This window comes from Anopheles nili, chromosome 2, assembly GCF_943737925.1.
Source record: "Anopheles nili chromosome 2, idAnoNiliSN_F5_01, whole genome shotgun sequence".
NCBI classification, from domain to species: domain Eukaryota; kingdom Metazoa; phylum Arthropoda; class Insecta; order Diptera; family Culicidae; genus Anopheles; species Anopheles nili.
The window spans coordinates 46445968-46469109 of NC_071291.1; the positions used below are offsets into that span (position 1 = coordinate 46445968).

The 23142-nt window shown below is 41.2% G+C and overlaps 5 protein-coding genes and 2 non-coding genes across 8 annotated transcripts; 4 read left to right on the forward strand and 3 right to left on the reverse strand.

Moving 5' to 3' along the window:
- The first annotated feature begins 2200 nt into the window (after window positions 1-2200).
- On the forward strand, window positions 2201-8925 carry LOC128731782 (very-long-chain 3-oxoacyl-CoA reductase). 2 transcript variants are annotated; one of them, XM_053824924.1, is made up of 5 exons: window positions 2201-2299; window positions 3188-3362; window positions 6294-6340; window positions 7335-7410; window positions 7514-8925. In XM_053824924.1, exons 2-5 carry the CDS (start codon window positions 3209-3211, stop codon window positions 8233-8235), a joined length of 999 nt encoding a protein of 332 aa, XP_053680899.1. In that variant the 5' UTR covers window positions 2201-2299; window positions 3188-3208; the 3' UTR covers window positions 8236-8925. The 2 variants fall into 2 exon arrangements, with proteins under 2 accessions (XP_053680899.1, XP_053680897.1); XM_053824922.1 differs by lacking the exon at window positions 2201-2299 and having other exon boundaries at window positions 3076-3362.
- Window positions 8926-9257: 332 nt separating this feature from the next.
- On the forward strand, window positions 9258-11170 carry LOC128731781 (cathepsin B). Its single transcript, XM_053824921.1, has 2 exons — window positions 9258-9422; window positions 10006-11170. Exon 2 carries the CDS (start codon window positions 10009-10011, stop codon window positions 11014-11016), a length of 1008 nt encoding a protein of 335 aa, XP_053680896.1. The 5' UTR covers window positions 9258-9422; window positions 10006-10008; the 3' UTR covers window positions 11017-11170.
- Window positions 11171-11294: 124 nt separating this feature from the next.
- On the reverse strand, window positions 11295-12299 carry LOC128724321 (cathepsin B-like). The gene has a single exon (XM_053818053.1). It carries the CDS (start codon window positions 12297-12299, stop codon window positions 11295-11297), a length of 1005 nt encoding a protein of 334 aa, XP_053674028.1.
- Window positions 12300-13315: 1016 nt separating this feature from the next.
- Window positions 13316-20169, forward strand: LOC128724332 (ran-binding protein 16). Its single transcript, XM_053818064.1, has 12 exons — window positions 13316-13330; window positions 14430-16228; window positions 16303-16447; window positions 16537-16820; window positions 16894-17084; window positions 17172-17383; window positions 17454-17592; window positions 17695-17772; window positions 18303-18507; window positions 18573-18692; window positions 18773-18860; window positions 18945-20169. The coding sequence occupies exons 1-12, from the start codon at window positions 13316-13318 to the stop codon at window positions 18951-18953; spliced, it is 3285 nt and encodes a 1094-aa protein (XP_053674039.1). The 3' UTR covers window positions 18954-20169.
- Trnaq-cug (transfer RNA glutamine (anticodon CUG)) lies at window positions 18018-18089 on the reverse strand. The gene has a single exon. It is a non-coding gene; the product is annotated as a tRNA-Gln (tRNA).
- Window positions 20170-20376: 207 nt separating the features above from the next.
- Window positions 20377-21628, reverse strand: LOC128720924 (UPF0415 protein C7orf25 homolog). Its single transcript, XM_053814626.1, has one exon. It carries the CDS (start codon window positions 21593-21595, stop codon window positions 20426-20428), a length of 1170 nt encoding a protein of 389 aa, XP_053670601.1. The 5' UTR covers window positions 21596-21628; the 3' UTR covers window positions 20377-20425.
- A 1285-nt stretch (window positions 21629-22913) lies between these two features.
- On the forward strand, window positions 22914-22985 carry Trnag-ucc (transfer RNA glycine (anticodon UCC)). The gene has a single exon. It is a non-coding gene; the product is annotated as a tRNA-Gly (tRNA).
- The last annotated feature ends 157 nt before the right edge of the window (window positions 22986-23142 follow it).

A 23142-nucleotide genomic window follows, 5' to 3' on the forward strand; every position in this document is an offset into this window, starting at 1 on the left:
AATATAATTGACTCAGTTTTTCAGAACATTACTTAAAAACTACATGGTTGTTTTCAATATCAATAAATTCTATTTTTTTAAATTATTATATAATTTAAATTTCACCGTTGTTTTCTTTTGCCTATAGTAAAGAATTCTATTCATATTTTATAATAATATCAAGATTCTTTGAGTAGCTTTCTACCGGATTTGCTTCTGCACGAACAACAAACTTTGCACTCTCGTCACTTTAGTCAAAAAGTTAAAATTTTTTTATTTCACTAACAAAAATAAAAAAATATAAAGCACGTATATTCATGGAGAATCTATACATACTCATAAAAAATACATAAATAACAGCGAGCAAGGCAAATAAGGCAGAATAAACGAATACCAGAACTGCCGGAGCACTGATCGGACAAATCAGCAAATGCACTGCTCGGGCAAAACTGTGAAGGGGTTAAAGAATGCCTACACGAAACGTTTCAATCTTATTCAAGATGCAAAAGCTCAAGTTGGTAAAAAGTCCGTGTCTTATAGCGCGAGAAACCTATTTTACAACCCATGACGACATTTAATAACTCAACATTGTTAAATTTATTTACACTAAATACCATTTCCATTTATTTACTCCGAAATAATTCGTGAAAAAATATGTTTCAATATGGAGTTTTATATGTTTAATTTATATTACACCCTATACACTATACATATTACCTATAACTGGCAATTTGAATACATGTGAGAAAATCTCATAGTGACGTTGTCCTCTGACAATTATTATTACATGATGAAATTTGCAAAAAGAAATAAAGCTTTCCTAGAATTGCATACCTGCAGGCGCTTATGAACAAAATAAACACACTCTTCGCCAAGCTAACGTCTGTAACCCATCAGAACAGCACAAGGGCAAAAATGACTATTTTACATTATGTTTATGTTCCCATGAAGTAACATAATGAAAAAGCAACCAATAAACTAACATTGATTATGTCAAAGCATGTACAAATAACTAATGCGCATATTTTAAACGAATTAAGCTTTTCTGACTGTTGAAAGCGAAAGCGAATTTCGCGATCATTGAACTTTGCGCAGTTCTCTTTCGTAGATGTTCTCTCATTTACCCCTTCCATCGTGTCTTTTACTAACGGAATTCGTTGCCGGTAGGCTGCGCTCGCGCAATGTTACGCTACAAGGTCAGTAGATCAAGTTCATTGAAAACCAGAAAAATACCTCCATTTATAGGTCACGATATTTTTCAGTGAAAACTGTGTACCTATTATTTTTAAAAATTGTGAAAAAACATCCATGTATCATAATAGTCTTCATTGTTTCTGGAAAAAGGGACCGTATAGCAAAGCGTTCATGTAATAAGTCTAATATCAATAAAGAACATTTCAGCGAATAGTTGTATTAAGGAATGCCGTACATCGATGTTCAGGTTTATCATATAACTCTCTGGTATAATTGTGCAGGAAATATGATTATTTCAGTAGCACAATTTGATAACGTCACGTCGCTTTGTTTATTTTATTGAGTCTAAACTTGTTAAAGCTTGTTCAAGACAGCATATTCGTTATGTTAATTTCTTTGCAGTCTAAGCTTGTTTTAGTAAAGTTTCCTATAAATTTATTTTAAAAATAATTGGTTTTTATATAAATGTTATTCTTCTTCTTCTTCTTTGCGAAATGGGACGTAGCATTCTATATTTGAATACTCCAAAGAGTCGCTTTAATTATATTAAAAGGTTCACCACTTCTCTATAGACTCGACGCTAGATAAGTATTATGCCTTTCAGTGAAATACACTGTATGCAATCGTCCACTTCGAGCAGCCACGATTGTATGAAAATAATGTTACGTATTAACTGCATTCTCTGTTACAACATCTCAATAACTTGAGCCGTTTTCTTTTGTTTCTTGTCAGATTGTTTAATGAAATAAACCAAAATTAAAAACCTTCTAGACCTCTTCTGGGTTTTCAGAGGACCTCCTGTTGTCTAAGCATTGAAATTCAACAAAAAATCGTTTATACAGCGAATGTTGACAAAGAAAATCACCTCAATGATATCAAATAATGTTATCAGTAAATCAATTGATGTTCAACTCCAACAGTGGGCAACGGTAAGAATCGTCAAACGTCAAACTAATGTCAGATTTTTTATGAATTCTACTTTCTTTCTAAACTTTCTCTTTTCTACGGTTCTGTCATATTTAGAGCACGATTGCGGAAGTCGAATTACATTAAGTTTGTACCGGTTTGTAGCTTGAAAAACATTACATTTTCTGAATGTTAACTTGAAATCCTCACATCGTAAACTGTAAGAAGTTTTATCATTCATTCCCGCCGCGTACATTCATCTCTTACGATTTTAGTTGTTTGTTTTGGTTAGGCTATTCCAGCTACAGCTCTTCCCTTTCTGCTATGTGTACTCTACTGCGCCTCATAAAAACTGCATAATTTACACGACTTTATAGTGCCCTCTCCTCCTTTATCGATGAGCGCGGAAAGCGGAACAAAAGCTAAAAGGTGAAAGCGAGCCGAAACAGCTCCGAAACAAATCACCTTTCCGGGGACGCATTGTTTGGTGACGTGCACCGCAACCGAACGCGACGTGGAAAGCCAAACTATACACACGAACCTGGATCGATAGCGGCGAACGTCTGCAAAAGCGTACATTTTCGTCGAATCAGCACAATCGACTGTCGTTTATCAGAGTGTGACTCGCAAATTCTCAGGTTACTAAATTTCAGTAAAACGCCACAGCGTTATCATCGACCCTTATCAATAAGAAAAGCGGTAGTTCTATTCGTTCGCCAAACCCGCCACAACGACAGGTTTGCTTGCAACGTCAATCGAACGACCGCTGTAAGCCGGTGCTACTAACCGCACAAATCTCCTGACTGGCTGCCACGAACGAAGCTCCCCGTTTCCAGGGTTTGCCGCGACCACGCATTCACTGTCCCGCGCAGCTTATTCAGCGTTTGCTTGCACCTCGCGATAGACGGGTTTAGCAGCGGTTCCGGAGCGCGACCGACGCGTTCGCTGTGCTAAAGTGTGCGTTCTACGCGGTGGTGCCCGGCCTTTTCCCGTCCATTCCAGACACGCATTTGTGATTTAACGGCAGTGTACCGCAGTTCAAGCTATATCCGGTGCTGTTCGAAGTGCTAAATTTACATTACCCTTTTGCTTCTGTGCATTTAATTAGCGACGTAACGTGACGCCAAAAATGGTGACCACTTCGAGTGTTCTTGGTAGCACCAGCGCCGTCCTGGTGTCGCTGTTCATACTGCGGAAAGTGTTTCCATGGATTTATCAAAACCTTATCGGACCTAAGGTTTTCGGGTGCCGCATCAATCTGAAAAAGACCGGCGAATGGGCTCGTAAGTATTAGATTTTTGGTCTTCCGGTTCGGCTTCCGGTGTTCATGCTCTTCTACTCAGTTTGTGACATTATCGTGTCAATGCTCGTGCATCGTTAGAACTCATTCGTTAATTGAAAGGTATTAAATGGTGCGACTGGGTTGGTCCGTCGGACTTAATTTCACCACAGTGTGCTGTCCTAACACAAACGTTCACCAGGAGCAAAACCAGCCCGTCTTGGGGATAGTTTTTTCATATTACCACTATATTTCGGTTCTTTACCCTCTTAGGCATCGGTATGCGCAGTAAGAATTAGAATATACAAGAACACCAAACCGGTCTACAGCAGCAGAGCTCCTACTTTTTCAACTTCAAATGCTTGTGATCCTTCGATACTTTAAACAAATTTATAAAAAAGCTAAAGATGTATTGAATCGCAATTTGCTAAGATTTTATACAATTTTTATGCCAAGATTTCGATCGTAAATAGTGTTACAGAAATATGGTTGCTGGTAAAAAAGAAACGAGCTTTATGTGGTTTTAATGAAGTTTTCGCGTGTTTGGAATATCCTGTTTAAATGTTTGCACTTGATTAGCTGTGTCATTATTTTATGTTTAGCTTTCGGAACAAAAAGTTATTTCCAACCAAAAATAATAACCAGTTTATGCAACCTTTTTTTGACATTGGTGGGGCTAATCGCGCTGTAGATAAAAGTTGATCGCATTGTTTCGGCTAGTCTGAGACGCCAGAAGCTGGAAAATGATCACCAGCGTGAACTGCGATAGTGTATTGTAAGATTTAAAGCAAATATCTTCATAGCCCGAAAATGCTCGAAGAAAAGTTATGTAAAAATGGTAAACCCTTTCGCCACGCGATCGAGAAACCAGTTAACTCGGAAAAGATCCATCCGCTGTCCGTTTCGGATGTGGTGATCATGTAACTTGCTTCGCTCTCATCATTCACCGCCTTTGTTTTTTTCTGTCTTTTTTTTTTGGAGAAATTTCCACATCCGGTGGCTTCGCCATGTGGTTGCTGCAACAGCCACGAAAGCGAAACTGATTAAATTCGAAATAAACCAACAGCCGAGTATAAAAGTTCACAACCACACACCAAACGTACTTGCCAGTGGGGAGCACTCTTTTTTTAATATGATCGTCGATATCTGTTTCTCTCCAAAGTCCAAATACCGCGTACCGGGCGTATTTAAAAGCTACGGCACGGTTCGATCGTTTTTTCGGGAGGAAAAGAAAGTTAACGCGGTGTTCCGAAAAATTCCCCGCATCTAAACCGGTTTGTCCACTATTATGAGATGGTTTCGGGTTTGTCGCTTGTAGCTGGCCAGACCGAGTTAAACGGGGTTTAGCATTCACATTAGCAGGAAAGAAGCGTGATTGGTTATCGTTATTCCGTCATCGACGGCAGCTCCGATGCTCTAGCGCCGACAGAACCTTACGTAACGTTGAATTTCGGTAACATTTCAACAATCGGTGTGTTCTAGGAACTTTGCTGGCATAATCTACCAAAAAAAAATTCTTTAGATTCTTTAAATGCTGGTCACGTTTTTTTGCCATTATCATCACTTGAAAAGTGCTAATCATACGAGATGAGAAGGAGGACCTGTGTCATTTGGCTCCTGACGTTCGTTCTGGAATGTAATCACATAGTCGTTGCGACTGGACGGAAAAAGCGATTCTCTCGCAAAAACGGGGTAACCTCACCTTTTGCGGACATAGTGCCACGGCAATTGCGTCAATTTCATGTGTGTATGTTTTTTTTTTGTTTCCCTTTCCGGAATACCTCGTGCACTTAACGTGTCCGTGTCAAACATAAGGGAGAAAAGCAGCTTCATTTGAATATTTAAAAAATCAACAAAACACTTTCGAGTGGTTTTTGTTGGGATGGCCATAAGGGCTATAGAGAAGATAAATGGCGCAATGACTGCTACAAAAAAGTGCTTTAAAGAATAGTATTGTCCCATCAATCTTTTAGTTCGCTTCAAACCCTCATAAGTTTCCAGAGGTTCGATTGGGTTCATGTATTTAAATATTAACAAACGCTCACCATTTGACGTATTACAACGTTAGCTTACGAGCAACTACGAGCACCGGTATCATTCGATCACATGCGAATAGACGCTATTGACCCTTAGCATCGATACTAACTCGTTGACATTGAAACGACCAGACAATATGCGAAATCGCCTTCATCCGCCTTCAGCTCGGAAGTGTGGATCGATGATCTAAATAGTAAGATCATTCGCCTTTTTAAGCGTGTGATAAAAAAAAAGCCACTGCTTACTAATAGCCCGGTGCGGGAAGGGCAAGTATTGCTAATCTCTATTCTGCTAGATGGTTCAGGCCCTCCCTCATCAACGTGCCAACTTCCACCCGGTGTGGGGCGGTTTACGATTGGTTATGCGTTTTTTTCTAATCATAAGGCAAGTGTGCGCGCATCAGCTCACCTCGAGCTGTGGGTGCGAAATTGCGCCCTTCAACAAAGATTATGATCGCCCATACAGCGTACGATCGTGTAGTTGAGGAATGACCTAGAGCTGTATGTAATTGTTAATATTACCCTTTTCTGCTTACATTCTACCTGTTTCTACCTCATAGTCCTTCTGGATGATGGTAATAAGAAGATAATTTTGCTATGTTTTTTTAAACATTGTAGCAATCACTGCAACCACGACAATTTGAAAGGTTCTTATCGTTTTCCATTTTTTCCTGCGTCCTTGAGATACAAGATGGATTTTATGACATTGCCTGGCATGTCCTGTAAGACATTTCCGACTGCTCACAGGTAGCCCGTCATAAATTTCCTCGGCTAGGTTGAACATTGTCACTGTCATATGTTAGTGCTTTGCCGCATGCCGGCAGTGTATAGTCTCGCTGCGGGGCTTTTACTTTTCATCTTACCTTCGTTCGCTAATATTTTCTCTTCTTTCTTTGCAGTCATCACTGGTGCAACCGACGGCATCGGCAAGGCGTACGCCCAGGCGGTAAGTTGCACTATACACCACCACCTGTGAAGCATTTGCTACGGCGCGGCAAGGAACGCGGAATGAATTTATCCCATACGAAGAGGGAGTACGAAGGTTGACGAGTAAAAGTCAAGTGCGCGCATACATGATCGCCAACGGAGATCGTGACCCCGTACGATTTGAGCGAGAGTCGACGGGTCTCGGTCGTAGCACGCAAAACCACCTAGTTATTACTGCGATGACCGATCAATCCAGGAAGCATTTACATTCTGATCATCGATTCGAAAAATGTTGTTTTACTTACGTTGTTGAACAAAATGATCTTTGAATGAATATTATTTCGTATTTGTTTTTAAGATCGCCTTAACAAATCAAATTGATTGCAACATTCGCAAGCTGTTTAAGAAACTTTTGCTAGCATTCAATTTGGAGAAATATGTCAATGAAATCATTTCTTTCGACATGTGTCCTCTAGCTTTGTATGTTCATTCGATGGTCAGCAACAAAAAAGTATGTTTCATATTTTGTTGAGAAATTTTTGTCATATGCCTTGTACCTTACTATTTCATCGCTCTTTACTCAAAAAGATGCAGGAAGGGAAATCTATTGATCGGTCGATGGTCAGGAGCGAACCTTTTTACTTTATTTTTTGCGTTTGATCATTAGCTAACGGATGATAGGCGCAGTCAGTTGATGACTACCCTTGGGATGTGATCGCGTAGGAAGGGAAAGGAATTTCACTTTAGCCTTCTTCTTTCCGCAGCAGGTATGTCAAATCAACACTGAAAAGTCGAATAAGTGTGGCTTTTCCTTCTTTTGTTGTGTCGGCCGTATCAAGAGAAAGCACAACAGCTCGATAGTTCGTGGATATGCAAACAAAATAATCATGGTCGAGAAAACCACGATCCAGCAGCCTCCGTTGTTCGTTAGCAAATGTGTATGAACGGTTGTAACGGTGTATGAAAAAATATTAATCTTGCATAAGATAATATATCTATTATGTTTTTTTCAGCTCGCTCGGAAGGGCCTTAATGTTATTCTGGTTAGCCGGACGCTATCAAAGCTACAAGATGTTGCCAAAGAAATCGGTAATTATTTACATACGTTGAACGTATAATTCAATACGATAACAAACAAACACATATTGCCATACGATTGATGTCTCATTTTATTGTTGTACCAATTTTGCAGAAACGGAATTCAAAGTACGCACTATGGTTATTGCTGCAGATTTCACGGGTGGGGCGGAGATTTACGAGCAGATAAAAAGCCAGATTGAAAATCTAGAGATCGGCGTCCTGGTGAACAACGTCGGCATGAGTTACGCGAATCCGGAGTATCTATTGGAATTGCCTGATTACGAGAAACTGATCCAAAATATGCTCAGCTGCAATATATTGTCCGTGACACGTATGTGCCAAATGGTTATGCCCGGTATGGTGAAGCGGCACGCTGGAGTCGTGATCAATATTTCATCCCTTTCTGCCGTGATACCGGCTCCTTTGCTGACAGTGTATTCAGCATCAAAGGCATATATGGACAAATTTTCGGAAGATTTGGCATCGGAGAATGCGAAGCATAACATTGTAGTACAGTCGGTGTTACCTGGGCCGGTGGCTACCAATATGTCGAAGATTCGTAAAAGTACCTGGATGGCATGCTCACCAAGAGTTTTCGTCGCCAGTGCCATCAGCACGCTAGGACACACTCGTCAAACAACAGGCTACTTGCCACATGCTCTTCTTGAGCTAACGATCAATATGATTCGCTTTGTTTCTCCACGATTGATGGAAAAGATCACTCTCAATACAATGCAAAATATTCGCGCTAGAGCAATGAAGAAATCGTCTGCACGGCCAACCGCCACCGTTGGTGAAACTACAGAATTAAGCTCGCCTTCCGCGTCTTCGTAAAAAACAAAAAATTGATATAGTTTTGTTCTTTAATGCTTTCTCGGAAGTAGCAGAATTAAGCATTTCTTGCTCAACCAAAACACATACGTGTAGATGATTCTAAATGAGCTATACTTGTAGGCGAGTAATCGGATCAGGTCTGTTAGGCGTTTACGTTTGTCTACGGGATGGGGTTAATGATCGATGCAACAAATGACAGAATAAACTGGTACAGAATGCGCTTTTTGGTTAGCCTCCTAGTCGATGTAGCGGAAGATACTATGATCAAATTCCACGAGGTTAATACATAATTTATTTTGCTTTTTCGATACTAGCTCCATAAGACTAAGAGTAAACAAGGGTTATTCTGAATTCTATATAAAGTTGATTGAAACTGTAAGAGTAATTTGTAGATGAAATAAATTTGATTCCATTAAACTATGTAGTATTTTAGCGTTCTTATCGTAATAACTGTACAGGTATTACTGATGCACATGGGGCTACTGAGAGCAATGCTAAAAGCAGAAATATTTTGGAATATACTATTAAATGCAAGAACATATTTCTGTTGACGAAACAACTAAGTTAATGATATGCTCAATCGGAATATCTAATGCTGAACTTATTTTAGCTTTCATCCGTTAGCACTATTGACGCCGGTAATGACTTGTAATTAATTAGGTTCGCTTATGCAACTAGTCCAAAGAAAGGTCCATAGGCTTATGCAACTAGTCCAAGAAAGGCAAATTTATTGGCAAATGATTAGAAAAAAAGAGATTAGATAATATTTAGAACGTTAGTTTTTGGAGTCAATTAACGAATAATATCAGTATGATCTATCTGAATAAAACATCCATGGTAACGGAAATCCGCTTTTAAAAATGAAACACGTCTCTTGTGCCTGAACATTTGAAAGTACTTAAGCTGCCATTATAAACCCATTTTGTGGACAATAAAACACAATGAAAAAAGCACGGCGGATTTCGCTTCAAGCTAAAAATCAGACCATATTCAAAATAGTTCTACGTAGAATTCCGTAGCACAACGACGTTTAGTAATACGAGCCCACAAGCTGGGATCGTAGATAATTCTTACCTTGGTGGAAATTGTAAATCCAACCGTTCGAGCAACAACAGGAACTCCATAAAAAGAATTGTCATCACTTATTAAATTAGGTTGTTATTCATCAGAGCAAGTGTGTTTTGTTGGTACGTATGAGAGCTGTATTAAATTTAGCCTGTCGGTTAGTTTAAAAATCGTACGTATAGTGTTAAAAACATCCCAAAAGTATTCGTTCCTTTCTGTTGATTTAGATGAACAACGAAATGCAATTATCACAAGAATGCTTGTAATAGTTGTAACAACAAAGCTAAACCAACATTGAGGTCAAACTGCGAAATTGCAACATTAATATTTTTTTCAATTGCCTCAGTAACAAAGAAAGAAAGCTGAGCCAATTGCGCTGCGGTATCAGCCAAACGATTGGTAGCACAAAGAAAGGTTAAATTTGTTGGAATATGACTCATTTATGAAACTGATAACAACAATGCCCAGACTGACTTGTTTGTCAATAGAGGAGGCTGCTGCAACCAGTATCATAGTGAGGCATCTTATCGCGCTTCTGCGTTAGCATTTTTTACTTTCGAAAGGGGCATTTTTATGTCTGTGGGAATACATAAACTGAATGTGATTTGTTTTACTTTGCTCATCTGAATCTATTTATCTTCAGTTCATCGCACATATATCCATTATTTTGTTCAATTTCATGAATATCGTCTACTTATGATATAGAATATGCTGCTTCATCTGGTGCTTTTGGCGTTAGTCGCTGTCGGCACGAGTACGGCCGGTGGTAAAAAATACGCCCTTTCCTCCAAATTTATCGAGGAAATCAACACGAAAGCCACAACATGGCGCGCCGGTCCTAACTTCCATCCGGATACGTCTCTCACATACATCCGTGGTCTGATGGGTGTGCATCCGGATGCGGATAAATTCCGTGAACCCGAATTACTTCACGAGCTGGATGACGGAGACGATCTGCCGGAAAGCTTCGACTCGCGCCAGCAATGGTCCAATTGTCCGACGATTCGTGAAATTCGCGATCAAGGTTCGTGTGGCTCTTGCTGGGCTTTCGGCGCCGTAGAGGCTATGTCTGATCGTGTTTGTATCGCATCGGGCGGCAAGGTTCATTTCCGCTTTTCGGCCGAAGACCTCGTTTCCTGCTGCCACACCTGTGGCTTCGGATGTAACGGCGGGTTCCCCGGTGCTGCCTGGAGCTACTGGGTGCGCAAAGGACTGGTCAGCGGTGGGCCTTTCGGATCGAATTTGGGTTGCCAACCGTATGCGATTGCACCGTGCGAACATCACGTCAACGGAACGCGTCCATCTTGCGAAGGCGAAGGTGGAAAGACGCCAAAGTGCGTCAAAAAGTGCCAAGAGAGCTACAATGTGCCCTACGCAAAAGACAAGCGATTCGGGGCGTCCTCGTATTCTATCGCTCGCCATGAAGCTCAAATTCAGAAGGAAATCATGACGCACGGCCCCGTGGAAGGAGCGTTCACCGTTTACGAAGATTTGCTACACTACAAGGATGGAGTGTATCAGCATGTGACGGGAAAAATGCTCGGAGGCCATGCTATCCGCATTTTGGGATGGGGAGTCGAGAATGGCACCAAATACTGGCTTATTGCTAACTCCTGGAACAGCGATTGGGGAGATAACGGATTCTTCAAGATTCTGCGTGGTTCAGACCATCTCGGTATCGAAAGCTCGATTTCGGCCGGCCTGCCAAAGCTGTGAATCTGGGTTGAGCGTTTGAAATTCACATTCCAAAAAACACGGATATTAGCGGGTTTCGCTCGAAAAGGCTGATTTTGCTGTAGAAAATGCTAGATTGTCAAAGGTTCAATAAAGCCAGTCCCCCTGTCATATCTTCTCGAAACCCTAGAATGAATGCAGTAAACCCAAGATTATATGATTAAAAATGAAAGAAATTAAGCACCTACCGACGGTGTATCTATTGTAACGGACGCTTAAATTTGTATTCACAAAACGCTTTTATTTGTATTCACAATAACTCACACCAGCGGTAATCCAGTTACTACCTTTGATTCGATTCCCAGATGATTGGAGCCGCGCAAAAACTTCAAGTATCCATGATCGCCCCAATCTTCCCCGTACGAGTTTGATATCAGCCAGTACGGTGAGCCACCTTCTCTTCCCCAGCCAATTATACGAACCGCATGTTTACCTATTTTTTCCCCATAAACGTGCCGATACACCCCGGACTTGTAAAGCAACACATCTTCATACACGTCGAATCCGGCCTCCACTGGTCCGTTGGTCATTATCTCGTACCGTATGGCACGTTCGTCTCGTGGTACACTATACGCAGCTTGGCCGTACAGCTTATCCTTTGAATAACGGCGATCGGCTCCTTGCTGACAGTGGTGGGTACACTTGGGCGAGCTTTCCACGTGGCACTGATTGAAAGGATATTCACAAGGCTTGAAGGGGTACGGTTTACAACCGTCCGTGGAGTTGTAAGCCCCACCGCTCACCAACCCTGCATCCACCCAGTACTGGAAGCTGGTTCCATCCAAGAAACCTCCATTGCACCCGTTACCACAGTCCACACAACAACCCATCAGATCTTCGGCAGCAATAGCAATGTTAATGGTTTCATTGGAATGGATGCAGACACGATCAGACATAACACTAGTGGCAGCGACGGCCCAACACGAACCACACGTGCCCTGGTTACGGATCTCACGCAGGGAATCACATTTTGGCCAGTGGTGACGCGCATCGAACGAATCTGGTAGATCGATGTCGTAAACGAATTCGTAACGCCTGATCGGCACCTTGAATCCTGTCCTGCTTTCTCCGATGCCTTTTAGTGATCGGAATGTATGGTAATGTACGTTTGATTGGAAATTCGTATCTGGTTTCCAGCTGCGAGCCCGGGCCAACACTCGACGCAAAAATTCATCATTAAACGGATCCTGCCCTATCCTATCCACTCCGAGCGTCGTTCTGACGATAACCGTTAGAGTAAGTAGGGCCACCCAATAGAGTATCATATTGGCTCCAAACTTGCTGAAGGTGAAAATGGTATGTTAATTGGTTAGAGGATCAAACAGGATTGAGAGACGAAACATTCTGCTGAACCTTTTGCCTATCGCCAGCTTACTATCGCTAACAAAAATCTATTCAATCGGGTCAAAATCCTTAATGTTTGAAAATGTTTGAAAACAACTAAAATGCTATCGTCAGTAATTTCCTTTACTGCAACTTTGCAGTGTCGTTATCAAAACCGGTCGGTAAGTATTCAGGTTTGGTTTAAATTTAAAATTCCTTCTCATGCTTGCCATTGTGTTGTAAGTATGTTATACCGTTAATAAGTTACTTCAACATCCTCTCAAATGTAAAGAGTTCGTTTTTTTATATTTAGTTTTTTAACAATTATTTTTCTCTTAGATATTGCAAAATTGAAAATTGAAGCTTGATTGTGATTTGAAATATATCATGTTTGAAACACGTTATTTGAAGATAACATTTCAAGGATGTTTAAATATTGAATCAATTTAAATAAATTGTTTTAAAATCATGAGGTTTGCTTCCTACCAAACGTGTGTGTGAACGAGTGAGAGCTGGATTGCTATCGAAAGAGCCAACCAGATGGTATAAATTCATATATTGGCAAAAAGGCGATATCTATTGACAACAAAAATATTGAGACTTTTTGGCATGTACAGAAGCAAATAAGACGAAATTGATAAGCGACAGTAGTTTTTCGTCTTGTAAAACTTTTTTCAAACAATACAATCAACTGCTAGACAACCAATTAAATTTTTATCTCATTTAGATACTTCTGTTGTTACAATTTGAGTAACCTTCAAGCCGCTAAAATTTTAGTAATAATGAATATGTTTATCTCGTAAGTGTTGAGGTTTAAAAATAGAAGAAACTAAATGTATATTCATTTGCACTTGTTAGATTCGAAAGCCTAATTTTCTTATATTATGTGCAAAATAAAAAGTGAATGGATGAAAACAAACATACTTTAGCTTGTCTATCTGTCAAATTTGATCCCAAAATGGCGGCACCGCAAGTGACTATTGCTTAACCTCCAATAACTACATAGTTGTTGTTTGCGTTGTACCTACTACCTTTTACAACTACTACCTACAACGTTCTACCTACTAGTGCAGCTCGAGCCGGTTGGGTTGTATCCGTACTTTCGTTCGATGGAGTGACGCCATTAAGTGCATGTGTACGAAAAACAGGGTAATAGTATTCCCTAAGCATCGCGGATTACAAGAAGGATCTGTCCTACAGCAGTTCTATGCTCGTGTCCCTGGCAAAATTCACGCAGAACGAAAACTCTCGCTCGTTGTTGACTAACTAGCTTGACAACTATGAGATTGAAATGGCCTGAGCATTGCAAATGTTAAGCTAAACGATTTAGCTTGTTCTTGCGATGCATTGCTATGCTATATTGCTTTGCCACTAGTAGAATTTTGCCTACCGGTGCCATCAATTGTCATCACTTTGTCACTGATGGTGGCGGTGAGTAGTTTAATTAGGATCCTTCAACTCTGCTGAAGTCTGAACTTTTTACGCCGGTTTCCGATTGATATCTCGATTAGCATATTGATACACAGTTTTTAGTTCTGCTATGTAACCTTTTGAGATCAGCTGCACAATTTCAACTGTCTTTGACTGATATTTAGATAAGTTGACAAAGGACAGCGTCGGCGGCTAACAAGATTGATTTGTTTTCGTTTGCTGCCAACGAGCAGGAGAAGGGGGATGTGGAACCCATTTCGACACAACGATAAATGCATAAAGACAGATTGATTTGAAGTTTCGGGAATTGTGCAAAGCTTTGTTTATGCGCCGCAGCATACTTTCGTAAGCGCCAGAGCATCCGTGCTTTCTTTATGTTCGACTTCTTCCTAGTATTGTTTTTGGTGTATTTGATGCAAAAAAATATTCGCGGTCGCAAATAGGCGGAAGAAATGTTCTAATGTTTGATTTGCTTTTTCCCAGCCGAATATTACTCTGATCTGTCAACGTATCACTTCCGAAACATAGCACTGTATTAAAGATTTCGACATTATTTAACATCATGGTAAGATAATATAGAGACGCGAGAAGCGAGAAAGAACAAACCATTTACAAGAGCGTTCACGCGGTTGTTCCCACAGGAGCCAGAGCAGCTAGAAATACTGTGTAAACAGTTCTACGAATCCCAGGACGGCCGGCTACGTGCTGAAGCCGAAAAGGCGCTCTACATCTTCCACGATGATCCCGAAGCACTTTCAAAATGTCAAACACTGCTGGACCGGGCAGATTCGAGCTTTTCTCAACTATTTGCCACAACCATTCTAACCAAACTGGTGACGAAAAACATACAGGTCCTAAGGATGCAGCAGCGGGTGGACATACGGAACTACGTGCTAAATTATCTTGCCACCAGGCCCAATCTACAGCCATTCGTTATCCAAGCCCTAATATCGTTGTTGGTCAAAATAACCAAACTGTGCTGGGTCGATATGTATGAGCAGGAATACGTGTTTCAAAACATCCTGCAAGATGTGAAGGAGTTTCTGGGTGGCTCGGTGGAACATTGTGTCATCGGGGTGCAAATTTTGTCCCAGCTGACAGTAGAGATGAACCAGCAGTCGGAAGCGGCATGCAATCTCACCTTCCCAAAACATCTGCGTATTACGAGCCTGTATCGCGATAAAATGCTCTATGAGATCTTCATTCTCGCGTGCACATTGCTTAGCCAGGCGAAGGATAACGTGTGCAAAAATCTAAACTACCTGGATGAAGCCCAGCAAGGGCTATTCAACAATCTGCTTGAGTTGGCGCGTAACTGTTTGAGTTACGATTTTATCGGTGCTACTGCCGACGAATCGTCGGATGATATAGCGACCGTGCAGATTCCCACGAACTGGCGGCCGGCGTTTTTGGACTCGGATTCCGATTCGTTGAAGCTGTTCTTCGATTTGTATCACATGCTGCCCAGTCGTTTGTCCAGCTTAGCTCTATCCTGTCTGGTACAAATAACGTCCATTCGCCGATCGATGTTTAGCAATCAAGAACGGATTAAATTCCTCACCAAGCTCGTGAAGGGAGCGACAGATATCCTCAAGACGTCGCACGGATTGAGCGATCCCGAGAACTATCACGAGTTCTGTCGGTTGCTGGCACGCCTCAAGTCCAACTATCAGCTAAGCGAGCTGATTATAGTGGAGAACTATCCTGAAGCAATCCAACTTATCGCAAAGTTTACAGTACAATCGCTGCAAATGTGGCAGTCCGCGCCAAACAGCATCCACTACCTGTTGTCGTTGTGGCAACGTTTAATTGCATCACTTCCGTACGTAAAATCACCAGAGCCACATTTTCTTGAAACATACACACCAGAGGTGACGAAGGCGTTCATCACCTCGAAGCTCGACGCCGTTCCAGTCATTTTACGCGAAGGGCTTGAAGATCCGGGAGAAGACATCGACATGGTGCAGCAGCAGTTGGAGCAATTTTCAATAATCGGTCGCTGTGAGTACGATAAAACATGCGCGTTGTTAGTGCAGCTGTTTGATCAGACCGCCAACCGTTACCAAGAGATACTGTCCAGCCCGGCCGCGGCTAATCACATAGATCTGCAGATTTGCGAGGGCCAGCTGACCTGGCTCGTGTACATTATTGGAACATCGATCGGCGGTCGTATCTCGCCGCAATCCTTCGACGATCACGAAGTGCAAGAGTGCGACATTATATTCCGCGTGCTGCAGTTGATGACCCTGACCGATTCGAGGTTACCACAGTGCGGATGCGAAAAGTTGGAACTAGCTTTCATGTACTTCCTATCGCACGTGCGGAAAATGTACATTACCGAGCACATGCCGAGCAAGCTGAAGGTGTTCCCTCGTTTGTCGGAAATACTGGGAGTAAGCGATGACGATATGACCATGCTCTCGGTGACCAGCCGAAAGATGTAAGCATTTCTACGCCCCCATCCTACGTTACCGTTGGCCGTCGCTCACCTTATCTGCCATTCTCTGTTTTCAGAATAACAAACCTCAAATATTTAGGCAATTCTGATCAAGTTCTGCGAAAAACACTCGCCCTATTGAACGATCTTACACTAGCTTGTTCCTCCGTGCGGAAACTGATCAAACTAGATGAAATTCAGTTCATGCTTAACAATCGCACGGTAATTATAGCTTGCACGGGTTGCTCATAGGGGAAAAAATCCAACTCATTCCATTCCGCGTGTTTTGTGTTGTATTTTTGTGGGAGCAGCGCGAACACTTTTCGTTCTTAGGTTCGGGAACGGTCGCCGCAACACGCTGTCGTAGTATGTTTTACACTTGCCTAGGTCGGTTGCTAATGATGGATCTTGGCGAAGATGTGGAACGGTTTAACACGTTTATGATGCCTTTGACAAACACTATTGAAAACATCATCATGATGAACTTTCCGAGTGAAGAGGCAAAAAAGGAACTGATTGGGTTGTCACGAGATTTGCGTGGATTGGCGCTAGCGTTTAATGCGAAAATGCCGTATATGATGCTGTTCGATTGGATGTAAGTTTCTGGCTGCTGTACAGTAATGTTAATTTTCGGGATGCTATTTTATCCTTAATGCTATTGTTTTTAGCTATCCGGACTACTCGCCAATCCTCATTCGTGCCGTGCAAATGTGGGCTCATGATCCCACGGTCACAACTCCGGTTCTGAAGCTGTTCACCGAACTAGTCTACAATCGATCGCACCGACTACAGTTTGATGTGTCTAGTCCAAACGGTATTTTGCTGTTTAGGGAAACATCCAAATTGATCTGTTGTTATGGTAAGACAGAGTTAATCATCGTCGCAAACAAAACAAATGCATGAAGGATGTTAATATTTGTTTCCGCTGAAATTTATCCCCCGATAGGTGAAAGCATGCTATCGCTGAACGTTCCGAAGGAACAGATGTACCCAATGAAGCTGAAAGGCATTTCTGTGTGTTTCCAAATGCTGAAGCAAATACTAAGTGGATACTACGTCAACTTCGGTGTGTTCAAGCTTTACGGAGATAACGCATTGGATAACGTGCTTAACATGACCGCCAAACTAATACTGACCATTCCTCACGAGGACATACTAGTAAGAAAATGCATGCTAAAAAATACGTCAAATCGTTATGATCTTCAATTTTTTCTCCTCACTACTATAGGTTTATCCAAAGTTGTCGTTATCTTATTACACGCTGATACAGTGTTTAGCACAGGATCACATCTCATACCTGTCCACGCTGGAACCGCCACTGTTTTTGTACATTTTAGAGAGTATATCCCAAGGATTGAATGCATTAGGTATGTAGACACCACGTTTGGGCAAGCGCAATGGGCACATGAACAAAAAAAACAAACTCTTTCTAATAAAACTAATTCTTATGTATATTTTACGCTTTGCAGAGTCCGTAGTATGTTCTGGTTGTTGCCAAACGCTGGATCACATTGTAACGTACATTTTCAAACAACTGCAACTGAATGGTATGTATGCTGTTTATTTTTGTAAGCTTTCTCTCTATACCTTATACATATACCTTTCTCTCTATACCTATACAATTTATTTAAAAAACGATCGTTTCTTTAGCGTCTATAATATAATAGAAAAAATATTTTGACCATGCTTTGTAGTTATATATTATAAAAACAATTGATAAAGAATTAATACATAAAAAAACTGAAACAGAATTTGTAAGATGAAAAAAAAGAAAAAAAAATTCCTTACTCGCAGGTTCCACCGAGATTTGAACTCGGATCGTTGGATTCAGAGTCCAAAGTGCTAACCATTACACCATGGAACCTTGTCGGGGAAGGTCGATTTATCTTAGCTTATAAATTCACATTATGACATAGTAAGACTGCACCATTCGTAGTGCTTTCAATACTTGAATTACGAATACCCAGATGCCAGTCAGTATCTTAAGACACAATTTTGATTTAAGCTATAGCCCTAATTGTGATCTAAAAAAGCGCAAAGTAGAACATACAAGTGTAATGTTTTTTTTATATTTCAGTATCTACATTCCCTAACAAAAAACATCGTCAAGCAGTACCGCCCGAAAATAACATGTTTTTAAAAGTAATGGAACTGCACCCGGAAATTCTGCAGGGCTTACTTTCGACTATGATGAACATAGTTATGTTCGAAGACTGCAAACATCACTGGTCAATGTCCCGTCCCTTGCTGGTGTTGATTTTGCTGTACGAGGATTGCTTTCGGTGAGTATTGTGCCATAGATGAGTGTGATATGTTGGTTTACTTATGCTTTTGTTTCAATATGTAGTCGAATCCGGGAAACAGTCATTCAGTCCCAACCGGTGGCTAAGCAGCAAAATATGGCTCGATTGTTTGATATGATGATGGACGGCATCGAGCGCAATCTGGTCATCCAGAATCGAGATAAGTACGTTTTTTGTTCGCATATAAGTGTGCTTGAGCAGTAATTCTCTAATATGCACACTCATAAAAACTATTCCCCTGCAGATTCACACAGAATCTACTGCTGTTCCGTCGAGATATCAATGCTTGTCTGAAAATCACTCCGCAGCCGAACTCATCGGCAAATGAAATGGTAATGTTTTATTTGGAAATTCTAGTACACATGTTTTGTAGCAGCTAATTTATCTATTTATCTTCGCTATTGCTTTTGTTTTAGGATGACTAAAACGAGGACTACCAACCGGTGGCCATGATTCAGGATCATGCAGCTTTGAGTGAGGTCATGAAAAATGAAGAAAATTATGGTATTCTGTTCGATGTTTAGCTGCATTTCATGATGCGTACTATACAATGAAGAAAACAATCGATTAAAAAAGTGTGAGGCGAAAGATCGTTGAAAATACGTCTTGGATACCGTACCGTCGTTGGCGGCAGGGAAATGTTGAACTTTTTGTACAATATTCACGCTGAAAGGGCAATGCTGCAACGGAAATGCGTGGTCATGAAAAAGATAAAACTAAGTTTTGATCGTACAATCGGAAAACGAGTACTTTGTGAAACGTTCATGAACAACAAATTTGTTAGGGATAGTAAAATATACGTTTTCATTTTTTATTACTTTTTAAACCTTTCAAAAGGTTCCTAGCCTCAGTAAAAAAGAAGCAAAGCATTAAGAAGCCCAATGTTTGGGTATTGACGGTATGATCAGTTAGTCGCCGCTCCACTTTTCATGTGTAGCGTTTGCATTTCTCTGTTTGTTTTATCTTCTTTTTTATTTTGGCGTCGATAAGTCAGTCATTGCTGTAGTGAAAAATGAGCAATTGTGTTTGCTGTCAGTTTTCTTAATTTCTCGCGCATTGGAATGATTACATTCCTTTGGTCGCCGCCACTACTATGCGTAATTTTACGAACATAAGTTTGCTATGAACCGATTATGGTAAATAAGTTCAAAAAAACGCTGAGGTGTGAAGGAACCGATTGCTTATGTTGATACATTTTTGCGATATATTGTACCTTGTGTGTTGAACGTAGACGATTCGCTCACGATAGAATATTCCAGAGTTATCATGAGTTCTATGAAAAAAAAACGTCCCACAGATACGTGCTCTTCTCTTCGTTGGCCAGGGAAGTATAATACTTTAGAATAAAGCAATCCATTCTAAGATCCAGCCGATTATTGGCAACAATAATGCAAACAAACAGTTCAGTGCTTATGCTGCAAGTCGACAAAAGGCATCCTGCAATATGCGCGGAGGGGCATCGTTTGGCTGATGAGCTGGTAGGAAACAGAAAAGAACATAACAAAAATACAATTAAGAGATCAAAATGTACAGGATTACCCAGCTACGATCAGCGGGTGTAGAAGGTACTGAGCAAAAGAGACGATTGCAGCGGTATATGAAGAAACAGGCATTATTCCCGTACTAGAAAGACGAATTAAGAGTGTCCTAAGGCACACAACAAACAAAACACACATGATGCACACACACACACAAGCATACATTCATACCTATATGAACACAATATGAACGTAAGAAAGGTATTGTCGGATATTAGATTTTATATACAAAAAGCATAAAAACCAACTGTATATTTGCCTTGCATATTAATGACTGTGTTTACTGTTTATTGAACGTCGGTGTGCATTGTCTTGGTCCATTCAGCAGCATATTGTGTGATATTAGCAACGGCAAGCCGTCACTCATGAAGCGGTTTGGCAGTCCTTTCTTTGTCCTCCGTGAGCGCCCGCGCGTCATGGAGAAAAACGGGCACCTCGAGTCCCTGCATTTTGGCGGCGCGCGTGAATCCCTCATTCGACGTAACGGTTACTGCTCGGTGAAACAGGCCAAACGCAAACACCTGCAAACTTCGCGGCCGTATTTTACCGCCCAGCTTGAGCGATTGCAGTTCCTTTGGCGCTTGCTCGAGAGGCACATCGGGCAGGACCTGTACCCGTTGGAACAACTCCTTGGCACGGGCTTTCTCCTGTTCGCCCCCCAGTATCGTTAGAATGTCGCTAAACGAATCGTACGCCGTTTGACAGCAGATCAACCGTTTTTCCTCGAACAGGCGCTCCAGAACAGGCTTGACCGGCTTGTCCCGTTCCCAGCGTGCCTGTTCGGATAGTAGCGGTTGTTTGAATTCCCATTGCGCCGACCCGTTAGTCATTGCGCTGCAGTACGCTATGAGCGTGGTTACGTCCACATTGAGCAGACGAATTTCGTCCTTGGGATTACTGCAGTCCGCGAAGGTGGCGGAGTTTGCACCAACGTCCATCGGTTCCTGCGGTTCTTCCGCTAGAATGACCACGCGTACACCGACTTCTTGTAGCTGCTGGACCAGCTCCTCGTCCAGCTTGCTGAGGAAGCGAAACACCACTGCCGGAGGCCGGAACATGTAAGGAAAATTGATGGCCGCTTGAACGTACTCTTCCGCCTGCTCGAGAATCGATTTCGAGCCGTAGCTCGTCCGACCGTACACGGCATCGCTAAGCGACTTGGGGTTGCGAGCGATCACCTTGATCCAAGTGGCACCACCATCGCAGACGATGTCCACTCGCAGCGGGCAGGCGCGATCTTCGACGGGAAGCGGATAGTCGACATGTTTCACATCTGCACTCGCCAGCAAACAGTCCACCAAGCAACCAAAGTGCGTTAGGTTGCTGCAAAGAATGTGATTAATCGTGACCGTACGATTCGCCTTGACACGGTTGAGAAACTTAAGTTCTTGACTGATTTTCTTTTGAATTTTCTTCACGCCCTCGATGGTGTTCCGTTGGGATAAGCCTTTGAGCAGCTTCTCGCCAAGGTTGATCTTGTCTTGTGCCAATTGCGTCAGCTCTTCGATGGTGTATTCATTATTTGGCATCGTTGTTATCCAAGCAGGCCTGCCCTTATCGACTATACAATGCAAATTTTCGTTTCAGAATAAATCTTTTAGTTGCTCTGAAAAAGCTTCCACTAGCAACGATACATTTTTGTTTTCGTTCTTCTCATGCAAGGTTATTGCACTGTTTTACCAACTTCCTAGGAAGAGAATGCCAAGCGACCTTGAGTTGCATTAACCAGGATCCCTATTGCTATGATCTCAGCTGTGAACAATGTGAACTAGTACGCGATGCGTTTATGTGCAACTGTTTTGTAAATGGAACGATTTCCAGCGCCCAGCATTTGAAAACTGTCGAATGTTTTATAAATAATTACTTTTTTCCTTTCTATCCGCACAATGGATTACAGCTATGAGACGTAGGCAAGAATAAATTCCAGAAAAGGGTAATATTTTGTTGGCGCTTTTTGTCGTTTCCTACTCTTCTGTGACTGGCTACAGAACGTTTATCACAATACTTAGCTTTGCTTAAAAATTTACAAAACAACTCGGAAAATACAGACTTTCACGCACACTTCCATACTTTGTTTCGAGAAACGTCAAATTTGTCCTTTGTTGCTTTTTTTAATTCGGTGCTGTCAAATTTGTATCCGTTACGATTGTAATCATCGTTTTTTTGTGAACCTATGCACTACACCACAATTCAACATTAAGTAATGTACATTGCTATACAAATGCCAGCAGCTATTTAATGTCTCATTCCTAATGTTTGTACCAACAGACAATAAACTGTTTAAGTCGTTTGAAGAAAAAAATCTTTTGGTAAACGATAGAGAACCACCCGGACAACTAAGAAATAGGAATGTTTATGTTTGTTCCGGAAATAAATAAATAGTTTCATTGTATAATACTTTTAGCTAAGCGTAAGAAATAGTTGTGCTCGATAACAATTTATCGATTTCTTTGCAACTTTTGGTTATCTAGTGGAACACATTAGGCAATGTGACATGGACTCATAGACAGACGCATATGGAATTCATGTCTAAGGACAAATTTTCATTTATAAATGCTATATTGAACTATTTAAAAAAAGACTATTTGAATAATTAACATTAAGCTTAAATACAGATGTCTAATTCACTAATCGTATGGATTCGTTTAAAAATCTCAGATGATGCTAACAAAACTGTATAATATGCATATATTTATGGCTTATAATGGTTGAGCCATCATTCCCACTTAGGTTGCAAATGAGATAAAATTAACGAGGTAATACGATGTTAAGATAAATTGAATAGTGAAATAATCGAAAAAAAAAGAAGCGCTATAACAGTGCACGTAAGATCCCGTCTTCTATGTGGCGTCGGTGGTGTAATGGTCAGCATAGTTGCCTTCCAAGCAGTTGATCCGGGTTCGATTCCCGGCCGACGCACGAAAGTTTTTTTTCAATATTGTTATTTACAATTAGTTTTTGGCAGCATTGCGCTTGTAGTCACTGTTTTGTTGGATAGCATAAAACGCTTACATCTTTATTTGTCGAATTTCTTTCCGCTTTCTAACCAGTTCCCTTGCTCACAAAGTACAACAAA